General features: G+C 40.6%; 1 protein-coding gene across 1 annotated transcript in view; it reads right to left on the bottom strand.

Moving 5' to 3' along the window:
- psmd1 (proteasome 26S subunit, non-ATPase 1) overlaps positions 1–14876 on the bottom strand; it is a 113532-nt gene that overhangs the window by 68327 nt on the left and 30329 nt on the right. The window contains exons 7-12 of the mRNA XM_034179961.1: positions 13443–13669; positions 8806–8866; positions 8554–8682; positions 7510–7598; positions 7332–7410; positions 7057–7230 (exon numbers count right to left, since the gene is read on the bottom strand). Coding sequence (XP_034035852.1) covers positions 7057–7230; positions 7332–7410; positions 7510–7598; positions 8554–8682; positions 8806–8866; positions 13443–13669 — 759 coding nt within the window. The remainder of the gene's footprint in view (positions 1–7056; positions 7231–7331; positions 7411–7509; positions 7599–8553; positions 8683–8805; positions 8867–13442; positions 13670–14876) is intronic.

Below are 14876 nucleotides of genomic sequence, written 5' to 3'. Positions count from 1 at the left end.
AGGCACACACGTGTAGCACATTTTACACACCGTTGTCTTCTTGTCGACAACGCGAACGCTGTCGACATAACTCACCGCAAACGCAAAATATTTCCATACTGCTGATTTAAGAGAAGCAGGAGCGGCTTCCAGCTTCAGTAAGGCGGCCTTATCTGCAATTGCCATGGTGACATACTCTGCAGGTTAGCAAACTAGCGGCGTCGGCTACAGTGTACTGCGTCGCATGCGTGCTTGCGTAGCTTAGGGGGCGGGATCGTGGATCCCCTTTTTGACTTCGAGGCTCGAGACCATGACGTAACTGCGATCGATTTCGATGAAATATCAAAATCGTGACACCCCTAGTGAAAACTGATCTCTAGAACATGGCATAAATGAAATAAAAACATAAAAGTCAAAACAACAATCTGCGCAAGAACAGACACCTTGTATAACAGCTAAGCCACTTTTACAGCCAGTTTTCTTTCGACAAGTTAGGGAATAGATACATGAACATTTCCAAGTCACTGAGTATGTCTTAGACTTTTGTTCACATCAGTCCTTAAAAACATAAAGTATGGTACTGTATGTCTGTGTCACACAGGTAGTTACAGACATCTGTGGCTGTGGTTGGACAAACTGCGCACAGTGCAGCTTTTACGTGTTGCATCACCAATTATACAGCTTCATGATGAAGTGGTATAGAGGAAGATTTTCTTTAAAAAAAATTTAAGTAAAATTTTCAACAAAGTTTGCCAGAAGATGCACAAGAGGTTCAAGCCTAGATGTCACCAGATTTCTTTCACAAAAATCCTTCCCTGTATCCACAACAGACAGTGCAGCTCCTTCTGGTGTTCTCAATGAGAGCTCACAGTGCAAGCGTTGCATCTGTAGTGCTTTCTTGGCATAAATCACACAGATCTTCACTTCTTTTAGAAACCTTACTGCAGTTCTGCGTGTCACTCTTATTCTTATAAATCAGAACCAGTACACTTGTTCTTCAATCCTCAGACATCCTCTCACTTTCCAAGGTTTTAACTATCTGGTTAAAAACTCCACCATCATCTCTCTTAAGGTTTTCCATGCCTCCACTGCCATGCCATTTGGACAAACTGCTTTTACACTCTTCATTCTCCTCATCAATCAATCAACTTTTTTTTTATATAGCGCCAAATCACAACAAACAGTTGCCCCAAGGCGCTCTATATTGTAAGGCAAGGCCATACAATAATTATGAAAAACCCCAACGGTCAAAACGACCCCCTATGAGCAAGCACTTGGCTACAGTGGGAAGGAAAAACTCCCTTTTAACAGGAAGAAACCTCTAGCAGAACCAGGCTCAGGGAGGGGCAGTCTTCTGCTGAGACTGGTTGGGGCTGAGGGAAAGAACCAGGAAAAAGACATGCTGTGGAGGGGGGCAGAGATCGATCACTAATGATTAAATGCAGAGTGATGCATACGGCGCAAAAAGAGAAAGAAACAGTGCATCATGGGAACCCCCCCACAGTCTATGTCTAAAGCAGCATAACCAAGGGATGGTCCAGGGTCACCTGATCCAGCCCTAACTATAAGCCTTAGCGAAAAGGAAAGTTTTAAGCCTAATCTTAAAAGTAGAGAGGGTATCTGTCTCCCTGATCTGAATTGGGAGCTGGTTCCACAGGAGAGGAGCCTGAAAGCTGAAGGCTCTGCCTCCCATTCTACTCTTACAAACCCTAGGAACTACAAGTAAGCCTGCAGTCTGAGAGCGAAGCGCTCTAATGGGGTAATATGGTACTACGAGGTCCCTAAGATAAGATGGGACCTGATTATTCAAAACCTTATAAGTAAGAAGAAGAATTTTAAATTCTATTCTAGAATTAACAGGAAGCCAATGAAGAGAGGCCAACACGGGTGAGATATGCTCTCTCCTGCTAGTCCCCGTCAGTACTCTAGCTGCAGCATTCTGAACCAACTGAAGGCTTTTCAGGGAACTTTTAGGACAACCTGATAATAATGAATTACAATAGTCCAGCCTAGAGGAAATAAATGCATGAATTAGTTTTTCAGCATCACTCTGAGACAAGACCTTTCTGATTTTAGAGATATTGCGTAAATGCAAAAAGGCAGTCCTACATATTTGTTTAATATGCGCTTTGAATGACATATCCTGATCAAAAATGACTCCAAGATTTCTCACAGTATTACTAGAGGTCAGGGAAATGCCATCCAGAGTAAAGATCTGGTTAGACACCATGCTTCTAAGATTTGTGGGGCCAAGTACAATAACTTCAGTTTTATCTGAGTTTAAAAGCAGGAAATTAGAGGTCATCCATGTCTTTATGTCTGTAAGACAATCCTGCAGTTTAGCTAATTGGTGTGTATCCTCTGGCTTCATGGATAGATAAAGCTGGGTATCATCTGCGTAACAATGAAAATTTAAGCAATACCGTCTAATAATACTGCCTAAGGGAAGCATGTATAAAGTGAATAAAATTGGTCCTAGCACAGAACCTTGTGGAACTCCATAATTAACTTTAGTCTGTGAAGAAGATTCCCCATTTACATGAACAAACTGTAATCTATTAGACAAATATGATTCAAACCACCGCAGCGCAGTGCCTTTAATACCTATGACATGCTCTAATCTCTGTAATAAAATTTTATGGTCAACAGTATCAAAAGCAGCACTGAGGTCCAACAGAACAAGCACAGAGATAAGTCCACTGTCCGAAGCCATAAGAAGATCATTTGTAACCTTCACTAATGCTGTTTCTGTACTATGATGAATTCTAAAACCTGACTGAAACTCTTCAAATAGACCATTCCTCTGCAGGTGATCAGTTAGCTGTTTTACAACTACCCTCTCAAGAATCTTTGAGAGAAAAGGAAGGTTGGAGATTGGCCTATAATTAGCTAAAATAGCTGGGTCAAGTGATGGCTTTTTAAGTAATGGTTTAATTACTGCCACCTTAAAAGCCTGTGGTACATAGCCAACTAACAAAGATAAGTTGATCATATTTAAGATTGAAGCATTATATAATGGTAGGACTTCCTTGAGCAGCCTGGCAGGAATGGGGTCTAATAAACATGTTGATGGTTTGGATGAAGTAACTAATGAAAATAACTCAGACAGAACAATCGGAGAGAAAGAGTCTAACCAAATACCGGCATCACTGAAAGCAGCCAAAGATAACGATACATCTTTGGGATGGTTATGAGTAATTTTTTCTCTAATAGTCAAAATTTTGTTAGCAAAGAAAGTCATGAAGTCATTACTAGTTAAAGTTAATGGAATACTCAGCTCAATAGAGCTCTGACTCTTTGTCAGCCTGGCTACAGTGCTGAAAAGAAACCTGGGGTTGTTCTTATTTTCTTCAATTAGTGATAAGTAGAAAGATGTCCTAGCTTTACGGAGGGCTTTTTTATAGAGCAACAAACTCTTTTTCCAGGCTAAGTGAAGATCTTCTAAATTAGTGAGACGCCATTTCCTCTCCAACTTACGGGTTATCTGCTTTAAGCTACGAGTTTGTGAGTTATACCACGGAGTCAGACACTTCTGATTTAAAGCTCTCTTTTTCAGAGGAGCTACAGCATCCAAAGTTGTCTTCAATGAGGATGTAAAACTATTGACGAGATACTCTATCTCCCTTGCAGAGTTTAGGTAGCTACTCTGCTCTGTGTTGGTATATGACATTAGAGAACATAAAGAAGGAATCATATCCTTAAACCTAGTTACAGCGCTTTCTGAAAGACTTCTAGTGTAATGAAACTTATTCCCCACTGCAGGGTAGTCCATCAGGGTAAATGTTATTAAAAAATGATCAGACAGAAGGGAGTTTTCAGGGAATACTGTTAAGTCTTCTATTTCCATACCATAAGTCAGAACAAGATCTAAGATATGATTAAAGTGGTGGGTGGACTCATTTACTTTTTGAGCAAAGCCAATAGAGTCTAATAATAGATTAAATGCAGTGTTGAGGCTGTCATTCTCAGCATCTGTGTGGATGTTAAAATCGCCCACTATAATTATCTTATCTGAGCTAAGCACTAAGTCAGACAAAAGGTCTGAAAATTCACAGAGAAACTCACAGTAATGACCAGGTGGACGATAGATAATAAATAAAACTGTTTTTTGGGACTTCCAATTTGGATGGACAAGACTAAGAGACAAGCTTTCAAATGAATTAAAGCTCTGTCTAGGTTTTTGATTAATTAATAAGCTGGAATGGAAGATTGCTGCTAATCCTCCGCCCCGGCCCGTGCTACGAGCATTCTGACAGTTAGTGTGACTCGGGGGTGTTGACTCATTTAAACTAACATATTCATCCTGCTGTAACCAGGTTTCTGTTAGGCAGAATAAATCAATACGTTGATCAATTATTATATCATTTACCAACAGGGACTTAGAAGAGAGAGACCTAATGTTTAATAGACCACATTTAACTGTTTTAGTCTGTGGTGCAATTGAAGGTGCTATATTATTTTTTCTTTTTGAATTTTTATGCTTAAATAGATTTTTGTTGGTTATTGGTGGTCTGGGAGCAGGCACCGTCTCTATGGGGATGGGGTAATGAGGGGATGGCAGGGGGAGAGAAGCTGCAGAGAGATGTATAAGACCACAGCTCTGCCTCCTGGTCGCAACGCTGGACAGTCACAGTTTGGAGGATCCAAGAAAATTGGCCAGATTTCTAGAAATGAGAGCTGCTCCATCCAAAGTGGGATGGATGCCGTCTCTCCTAACAAGACCAGGTTTTCCCCAGAAGCTTTGCCAATTATCTATGAAGCCCACCTCATTTTTTAGACACCACTCAGACAGCCAGCAATTCAAGGAGAACATGCGGCTAAACATGTCACTCCCGGTCTGATTGGGGAGGGGCCCAGAGAAAACAACAGAGTCCGACATTGTTTTTGCAAAGTTACACACCGATTTAATGTTAATTTTAGTGACCTCCGATTGGCGTAACCGAGTGTCATTACTGCCGACGTGAATTACAATCTTACCAAATTTACGCTTAGCCTTAGCCAGCAATTTCAAATGTCCTTCGATGTCGCCTGCTCTGGCCCCCGGAAGACAATTGACAATGGTGGCTGGTGTCGCTAACTTCACATTTCTCAAAACAGAGTCGCCAATAACCAGAGTTTGATCCTCGGCGAGTGCATCGTCGAGTGGGGAAAAACAGTTAGAGATGTGAACGGGTTGACGGTGTACACGGGGCTTCTGTTTAGGGCTACGCTTCCTCCTCACAGTCACCCAGTCAGCCTGCTTTCCCGACTGCCCGGGATCTGCCAGGGGGGAACTAACGGCGGCTAAGCTACCTTGGTCCGCACCGACTACAGGGGCCTGGCTAGCTGTAGAATTTTCCACGGTGCGGAGCCGAGTCTCCAATTTGCCCAGCCTGGCCTCCAAAGCTACGAATAAGCTGCACTTATTACAAGTACCGTTACTGCTAAAGGAGGCCGAGGAATAACTAAACATTTCACACCCAGAGCAGAAAAGTATGGGAGAGACAGGAGAAGCCGCCATGCTAAATCGGCTAAGAGCTAGTAGCTACGCAACCTAGCAGATTCCTAAAAACACACAAAGTGAATAATGTGTAAATAATTTAGAGGTGATTCAGCAGAAGGAGTGCCTTAATTAAGGCACCAAACAGGCCATGAAGCAGCACAGGTAACGCACGACAACAGCGAACGCACGACAACGGTGCTAAAATAAAATAAAAATCGACTAAACACGCTGTGGAGCAGCACAGGTAACGCACGACAACAGTGCTAAAAAAAAAAAAAAAATAAAAACGAAAGCGTTAGCAAGCTAGTTAGCTTGCCAACGCTGATGAAAGTTAGCTGATAAAAGTGCTCCGTCGCGATGTTTCGACCGTTAGAGGTCTTCCTTAGGCGTTGGAGCACAGTAAAAAAGTAAAAAAAAAAGTAAAAAGGTAAAAAAAAAAAAAAAAAAAGTCTTGAAAAAGACTTAGTTCAAAGTCCAAAGCAGCAGGTAGCAGTCTCTGTGTAAACAGTCCCAACAGAGAGCCAAAATTCTGATGCAACGTCTTTCCTTGTCAGACAGGTGTCCCACGCAGGCCAGTTCAAGTTCATAGCTATTCTCATTCCATCCTTACTAATCCTAAGCATTTCCTGATTTACTATCCACATCATCCATCCTTCTCACTCTTTTTCTTCATTGTTTGGCTCCTCAAAATACTCCCTCTGCCTTATCAATACACTATCCTGGTTTGTCAGTACATTTCCACCTGCATCCTTTATTACCCTAACCTTCTGCACATCCTTTCTACCTCAGCCCCTCTGTCTAGCCAATCAGTAGGAGTCTTTTGTCCTTGCTTATTGTTCAACTTCATATGCAGGTTGCTATATGATCTTTCCTTAGCCTTTGCCACATCTTTTTCCCTTGGACCTCATCTCCTTGTACTCTTGTCTACTCTCTTTATCAACCCCCCATTCCTTTTCATCAACTTCTTTCCCCTTATACTTTCCTGTACTTCTTCATTCCACTCCCAACTCCCAGTTTCCTAGCTGTCCAGAGTCACTTCAGGTCCAGCCAGTGCCTGTGTCACATCTTCCCTGAATTTCAAAGAGCAGTCTTCCTCCTTCAGCTTCCATCACCAGATCCTTGATTTGGTTCTCACTCTCTTCCTCACCTTCAAAGTCACTGTACAAACCATCATTTGATGCTGTCTAGCTATGCTCTCCCCCTGCCACCACCTTACATTATCCCATTTTTTTGGGTTGCATCTCCAACACAGGATATATAGTCCACCTTTGTGCACCTTCTTCCAGTCTTAAGTCAACCTGTGCTACCCATTCTTCCAAGAGGAAGTATTCACAACAGCCATTTCAAAAACATTTCAAAATCTACCATAATGTGCCTTTCTAATGTGCCTCTCCTTGATGCCCCAACTTCCTTATGATCTCTACTGCCTTCACCAACAAACCCACTGAAGTTTGCCAAGAAATTCAATGATTTGGCAGAACAGTATCTGGAAGGCCAGTTACTTCAATTTATCAACAAGTACTTTGTTAACACCTGTTTAGAACATCTTTTATTTGTAGTAATAACAAACTAGCATTCAAATGTGAATAACTTACATCATTGCTGGCATTCTTGAGCTGACTGAGAAGATAGTCTATAATATCCCCGCCATGGTTGGCATGGATAAGTCCCAATGCATAAAGCCCTCCACCTTCTTGGTAGGCTGATCCGGGTGAGGTGTCTTTGGGCAAGTAGGTGGCCATTAACTGCAGTGCCTCTTTCTCATGACCCTGAAAAGGGGAAAAATTAAAATTTAATAAGGGTGCCTGGAATAGAACAAAGCCTACAGTTTATGGTTTAATTTATACTTTCATCACAGAGAAATTGTTACCTTATGGATGACACCCAAACTAGCTGTGGCTGTGAACTTTGCCCAGTTGGTGGCTCTTGCTAGCCATTCCAAGTTTTCTCTGGAAGATCAAAAATGTTCTTTGAATGCTATTTGATGTTGACATCTCTGTGTGCAGTCTAAAAGAAGAAATACTGCTTCCTCTGAATGACTGAAGTACCTCAGGAACTGGTCACTTGTGGTTCCAGTGTGCATGAAAGAATTAGCTATGACTGTGGCTGTATGACACACTGAATTTCGAACTGCATCCTGGAGCAGAAATAAAATTAGAAAAGCTTATTGATTTTTGTGCTAGAATATTCACCTGATTTTTAATAACATTGCTTACTACCTGGTGTGATTATAACATAACTGGAAACAATTTGGAGGCTATGTGCCGCATTTCCTTGATTAATAGCCCAGGTGTTTATAGACAATAACGTTTATCAGTTTGAACATTAAATATCTTGTCTTTGCGGTGTATTCAATTCAATAAAGGTTGAAGAGGATTTGCAAATCATTGCATTCTGTTTTTATTTACATTTTACACAATGCCCCAACTTCACTAGAACTGGGGTAGTAATTTGCTGGAATTTTTTTTTTTTTTTTTTGGCAAATGCAACAGCTTACAGCTTTGTCTCAATGGTGTAGGAATTGTACTTCCCTTTTCTAACATCACTAGGAGAAGGAGTCCCTCCCTCAGGAGTCAAATTACCAGTATATTGTACGTCAGCATGTACACTGGAGCAGGAGGCTGCCATTTGGACCCACAATTGCTCACACCAATAATCAGCCAGGCAGAGACGTCTTGCAGCTAACATAAGTGACCGGGCCTTCAAACAAGACCGGTGCTTATTTAAATGAAGGAGGCCCATATTTAAGGTCAGGCGTTTAATCAAGGAAATATGGTACTTAACCCAGTTACTTTGCATTTAAAGGTTAATGAGAAAATTAAAAAAATTTCTATAAAATCATCCAATTCCAGTGCAAACTATGAAATAATATCATTGCTAAACACTTTGACTTAATAGCCAATGTGTCACTCATGATATGAAATTTGCATTTAATTGGCATTTAATGAACAAAGTACACAAATTCTTATATTCTAGAACTGATCTTTGTGTATATGTAAGGTAGTTATTAAAAACTGGCCATTAATAACTCACTGCACAGTGACAATTAAACACCAGTTCATGAGAAGTCAGTCCATGCAAGCTTCTGCTACCTTTGTATTTTTGAGAATCATAAGATCTGTGTTGTTATTTCGAATTAGAAACTGCAGGTGCAGCTCAATGGCCATCTCCCCACTAAGGATTTTGATCATCTTGGCATTCTGGTCTTTGGGCTCATCTTTCTGCATAAACACAGAAAAGCATTTGCATAGTCTCATGAGCAAATAAAAGTTCATCTGCTAAAAAAGTGATCATAATTTTGGTATTGAGTTCTGCTGCTTCATTAGAAACACAACACAGTGTACCATTTCTGCAGACTTTCCAGCAGGTGAGCTGCCGGCCTTCTCATCAGTCTCCATTGCATCGCTGCAAGACACAGAACACGTCCTAATGTTTAATCACTTCAAAGCAACCATATCATGTTTTCATGAACCCAAAGAACAGATGCCTAGTTAGTACTCTGGCAAGACCCATATAGTCAGTGAACCCACAATTAGTACTTACTGTATGGACCAGATAATGTAATAAGTGTGTCAATGTTTATTAAGGTGTACAGTTTAGCATTTCAGTGTATGGTTTATTTAAGCAGATATAAATTCTTTCCTTCAATGACAGACATCACAATTTGTTAGCTGGCGCAAGTTGTCTGTTCCAAATAAACCCTAGGCGATCAAATTCCAGTCCCTTGTCAGTCTATCGAGACACTGAGTGAGACCCTGAACTAAGACTGGTTCCTCCTGCGTGTGATGCTCAATCATTCATCATCAGATGTCGATTTACCCTCCTGTTAGTCTCTTCATGGTTCAGCATACAAGATGTTAGGCAGAGGGAAGCAAGCGCCCTAACATCACTTTTTTACCCCTCGTATGGACAACTTGTAAATACAAAATGTGTAAGATTTCCCCTGGTCTTCATATGCTGACAGCAGAAGAGCTACAATATTAAATATGAGGTAACTTCATAGCACAATACAAGTACTTGGAACATTCTGATAACATTTGTTTTGTCAATACACATCAACCATTTGAACTTCTAGCACTGTAAAATGAGCTAACATTAGCAAAGAATTTATTTCCGAAATCAAGAGAAACATTTCTTGCTAATAAATCATTCACTCACTCATCTTCAACCGTTTAATCCAATTAAGGGTCGCTGGGAGCTGGAGCCTATCCCAGCATTCATAGAGCACATACAGACAAACAAACATTCACACTCGCACGCACACCTACGGACAATTTGAAGTGTCTGATCCACCTAACCTGCGTGTCTTTGGATGTGGGAGGAAGCTGGAGCACTCGGAGAGAACTCACACAAACACGGGGAGAACACACAAACTCCACAGGTGGAAATTGAACCCATGACCTTCTCGCTGTGAGGCAACAGTGCTAACCACTAAGCCACTGTGCTGCCCACTAATAAATCATGGGATAGAAAAATAAATATATTACTTTTCAAAGTTAAACTGTTGATTCACACTCTGCACTGAAAAATCTAAATGAAGAGAAATTTTCTATGATGCGCATTAAGTCGAACAATATGATAATATGCATATAACCTATAACAAGGACTTGTACCAAGTTTCATATTAATTCCTCTAAAAGTGTGACAGAAGTTGATTTCAGAATGCAGGCACCCACTCATGAAACTGACTGAGTCTAGATTTGTCAGGATTCTCCACAAAAATTTTTAGTATAGTGGTGCTATTGGCAACTATCATCCAATCGGCACGCAATGCTTTCACTCATGGTCCTATCTGACCTTGTGTCCTGAAGTTCTAACACAAAAATTTAAATCTTTTAGTACTGTTTCTGGTCAGACTCTGTGCTGAATTGTTGATTAGTGAAATTAATCTAAAATAATTATGTTTCATTTGACAAACTGTATACAGTGGTCCCTCGCTATAATGCGGCTGACCTTTCGCTGCCTGGCAGTTTCACGGATGTTTTTAGTCCAATTTTACATGTTTTTTTTTTTTTGTTTTTTAACAGTGCATTGTGTTGTTCTGCATCCTCATCAAGCAGGCCGGTCGCAGCACTGCAAAGGGAGAGCACGCGCATTGTGTTCTGCAAGTCCGTTTATAAGAATCTTCTTGCCCAGAAGAAAAAAAAAAGAGCGCCAACAAGTACCCATAACTGTGTTCTTCACTCGGAAAAAGATACCTGCACCGAGGTGTCACTCAGTGGAAAAAGACGAGACAGCGGAGCGGCGCCAGGACAAAGAGGCACGGTCAGAGGAACTGAAATACTGGTCAGTCACTATTATTTCTTATGTGTCCAACCTCGTAGGTTGATCGTTAAAATTAAATGTTAGTTCTAAAAGCCATCCTAATTATTTATAGGAAAACGTTCTATTTTTATTTCTCAAACAAATGTTTGGGCCTGAAAACAGGTTGGTCTTATTTTTCTACGAAGGTTTGATCTTTGAGAGTGTTTACACATGAGAGAAAAGTGACAAAATGTTAACGCCTGTTTGAGAAAAGTGTATAAAGTGTGTAGTGAGGGGTTTTACAGCCTTAAAACGTCTATAATAATTGTGAAAAATAATGCTGAGTACTTCGCAGATTTCGCCTATTGCGGGTTATTTTTAGAACGTAACTCCCGCGATAAACGAGGGGCCACTGTACATGTTACAAATGTGCAATAAATGTATTTGAAAGAAAAATTAATGTACCAGAAAGACAACTGAAAATGTGTGAAATTCCACTTTAAAAAAAACAAAACAAAAAAAACACACACACACACATTTCCCCTGCATAATTTGGAATTTGAAAAGTTTGAATTCCCAAGTCACTATATAAATTTGATACTGAAACCAATTTACACAAACTAAAAAGTACTAATGCCGTCCTTCTTGCAAGAAGAATGGAAAAATGGAATGGAAAAATATGAACCTTTAGATCTAAAAAAATAAGCCACAAACAAGTACAATAAAAAAAGGGGCATTCCACGCATTATTTAACGTGCCAGTTAGCAACACCACATCAAAGTAGTCATGAAAGTCTATCTGTGCACATGCAGGAATAATTAGTGGTCGCTGACGTGTTTTGTGGCTAATGGTTCCGCTCTCTCCGAGAGTTAGCAGGTGCAACAAGGTGTGTGTCTTAACTTAGCATTTCTCTACGTATGATGTACATTTTAGGAAAAGTAGAAACATCCCAATGGCCAACAGACAGGCTGAAATGAACACTGCTTCGTCCGATAATGAAGTGTCTTAGCTTTCATTCTAAAGTGAAGGTTCGGATTTACAGAAGATGTACAGAGAAGAGGCAACACACCACCATGAAACTCTTAACTTTTTCAAGAGTCTGTCGGATTTTGGATCCTAAAATGCGCAGACCTTGAAGTCTGTGTTGCAGGATGCTATTTTCGTCAAGCCGTCAGCATGCACACGGAATGTCTCCACGACACTGTTTTTGTAGGCCGGACATGCAGATGGATTTCTTACATTGGAAAAAAGTCTGAATACATTATTTTCAGGACATAATGCACTTTCAATCTAACATGCCAGAATCATGAAAACTTTGTGAAAACATCCGTGACACCAGCTGGTGATTGTGCACATGGGGACTTCTTTGGTGGAGTGGACTTCACATATTTGATCTTGGAAAACATTCTACAACTAGGTGAGTGTTCTGTTCAGTTTTTTCCCCTTTGTATTTTGTTCTTGTCAGTGGAGCTGGTGGTCTTTATTTTTATTTTACTTTGAGAGTCTGTCTTGATGTGAGTCTGTTCTGTAACAGAGCAGCACGCAGTGTTGTGCACTGCACTGATGCAATGTTTTTCAGGCTGATCTCTTTGATCACACAGATGTATTTCTTAGAATTTTCACAGTTACACTGATGACAACACAAGTATACACAAAGCTCAGCCTCTGGTAGACTGTTTCCAACAGGCTGCGTTCATAATTAATAGACGTGCACGACACTAGGTTTTTTCATAGTGGAACGCGGCTGCTGTTTTTACCGTGACTGCATCAAAATTAACAGTTATCACTTAAAACCGAATCATCATAAAACATCGCACTTCTGTAAATTTGCAATTGCAAACTTTGCACAATCTGTGTCTCTGTGTTTAATGTTAGCAAATACATTCCAGTGAAGCGCGTGCACTGGGACATTTTCCTCAAAGAAACACTGTTCGAAACACTCGAAAATGTTATGATTTCGGTGCGAGGCGGCCTTGAAAACATATAATCAGGTTTCCTGTAACACTTGTGTTTTGTGTCATCTGGTTGTAAACAGGACAAAATAAAGAACCGAAGCTGTTTATCTGAAATTTCCCCGCAAAAATGGGTTTGCACGCAGTCAGACTCCAACCAAGTCTTGCACTAAAACATCACGAGATGACGCCACAGTATAGTGGTGCTGGATGGCGCGGCACCATTATTCCATTGCCTGGGGAGAACCCTGTTTGATAATCAAGGGCCATAACGCTGGTAAAATGAGCCCAACTTGAACAATATGATAATATGCTTATTACAAACCTATAACAAGCACTTGTAGCATGCTTCACGAAATTCCTCCTAAAATTGTGAGGGAAGTTGATTTTAGAATGATTACACCATTTTCGGGAGGGATGAACAGTAGGATGGACAGATAGACAGACAAACAAACATTGGCACGACATAATCCCCCGTTGGGCCCTCGTCCAGCGGCAGATAAATATAGTGGATTTAAAGACAGCAACTTTGAATAGATTCTTTCCTTTTGTAAATCAAGATTTTCCCCAACACACACACAAAATGAAAATAAATAAACAAACAAATAAAAAAAAAAAAAACTCTGGTGCTGATATATAGATCATACCAGATTCAACTTGGCAACACAGAGTGAACAAAAGCAGACCCAACACTTCCACTTGTGGATAATGAAGAACATGTATGCTTTGAAGTAATATATTTTGCTTCAACAGGGTCAGTGCATTCTGTTTCTGTTTATACCTACCTGTCTTTTTCGGCAGTGGGCACAGTGCCTGTGTTTGTAGAACCAGGAACTGCAGGGATAGGTGTGCCAACAGTCCTCAGATTCTGGATGACAGAGGAGAGGAACTGCTGGCTGGCACTTTCATATAGGTCAAAACAGATTTGGTAGGCCATCAGCAGGTTGTCTTCCTTCACCAACTTGTCCAAAATGTCACTCACAGCCTGTGGGTCATCCAGGAATATCAGGCACTAGAACAGGGGAGGGGAAGAGAGAGATTGCAAGAGTAAGTTTAATTTTCTAAATAAATTCCCCATATATTAAAATAGGAATAAATGATAACAAATGAAGGTGACCACAAAAACATGAAATATTGTCTGTTCATAATGTCTGCAATGAAACAGAAGTCAATGTAAGAATTATTGTGTTTTGTAATTTCTATTTTCCATACTGTCCCACCTTTTTCTGATGTGGGCATGCAGTTGTCAAGACATTAGTTACTTTAAAATAAGACAATGGTAGAAATAAGGGAAAATTCTGGCATTTTTTGGAAGCGGAGCTCATTCTCATCCTATATAATATCTGGGACTGTTAGTGAAGCAAAGGGCTAGCTGCTGGTGATCGCGTTACCATCCTGTCTGTTAGTTCCTGCTGAGAATTAAGTGTTCTGTGTGTTTGTTCCAGCTGACTGATTTCTGCTGTCTCTTTTTCGAGTTGCTGCTGATGGCATCTTTGGTGAACATGTGGTGTTTGGGCCAAGGTTGTTGGGTGTTGTTGGGTACCACTCATGATGAACTGTGGGTCATGATGCCCAGTGCACTTTGCCTCTGGAACTTGCAATGGAGGCACTTCTATATTCATATATGTTGTTGATTTTTTTTCTAATGGTTAGTATGGTCAAAGCAGTTGGTCATCCCTCTGAGGCTCACCTGCTTGGGGTTTCTTCCTCAAAAATGCCAGAGGGAGTTTTTTTTTCTCCTTACCAATAATGCCTACATGCTTGCTCATGGGGGTTGCTAAGGTTAGACATTACTCTTATGAAGAATCTTGGATTCATGTTTGTTGTGATTTGGTACTATACGAGGTCTGTCCATAAAGTATCGTACCTTTTTATTTATTTATTTATTTTTTTAACTATATGGATTTGATTCATATGTTTTCACGTCAGACAAGCTTGAACCCTTGTGCGCATGCGTGAGTTTTTCCACGCCTGTCGGTGACGTCATTCACCTGTGAGCACGCCTTGTGGAAGGAGTGGTCCTGCCCTGTCGTCGGATTTTCATTGTCTGGAAATGGCGGAATGATTTAGGGGGTTTTTTCCATCAGAAATTTTTCAGAAGCTGTTAGAGACTGGCACCTGGAAACCATTCGAAAAATTTATCTGGCTTTCGGTGAAAATTTTACGGGCTTCCCAGAGAATAAGGTCCGTTAGTACAGCTTTAAGGACCCCTTTAAGGA

This window comes from Thalassophryne amazonica, chromosome 10 (genome assembly GCF_902500255.1).
Source record: "Thalassophryne amazonica chromosome 10, fThaAma1.1, whole genome shotgun sequence".
Lineage (NCBI taxonomy): Eukaryota > Metazoa > Chordata > Actinopteri > Batrachoidiformes > Batrachoididae > Thalassophryne > Thalassophryne amazonica.
This window is presented reverse-complemented; position numbering and strand designations above follow the sequence as displayed.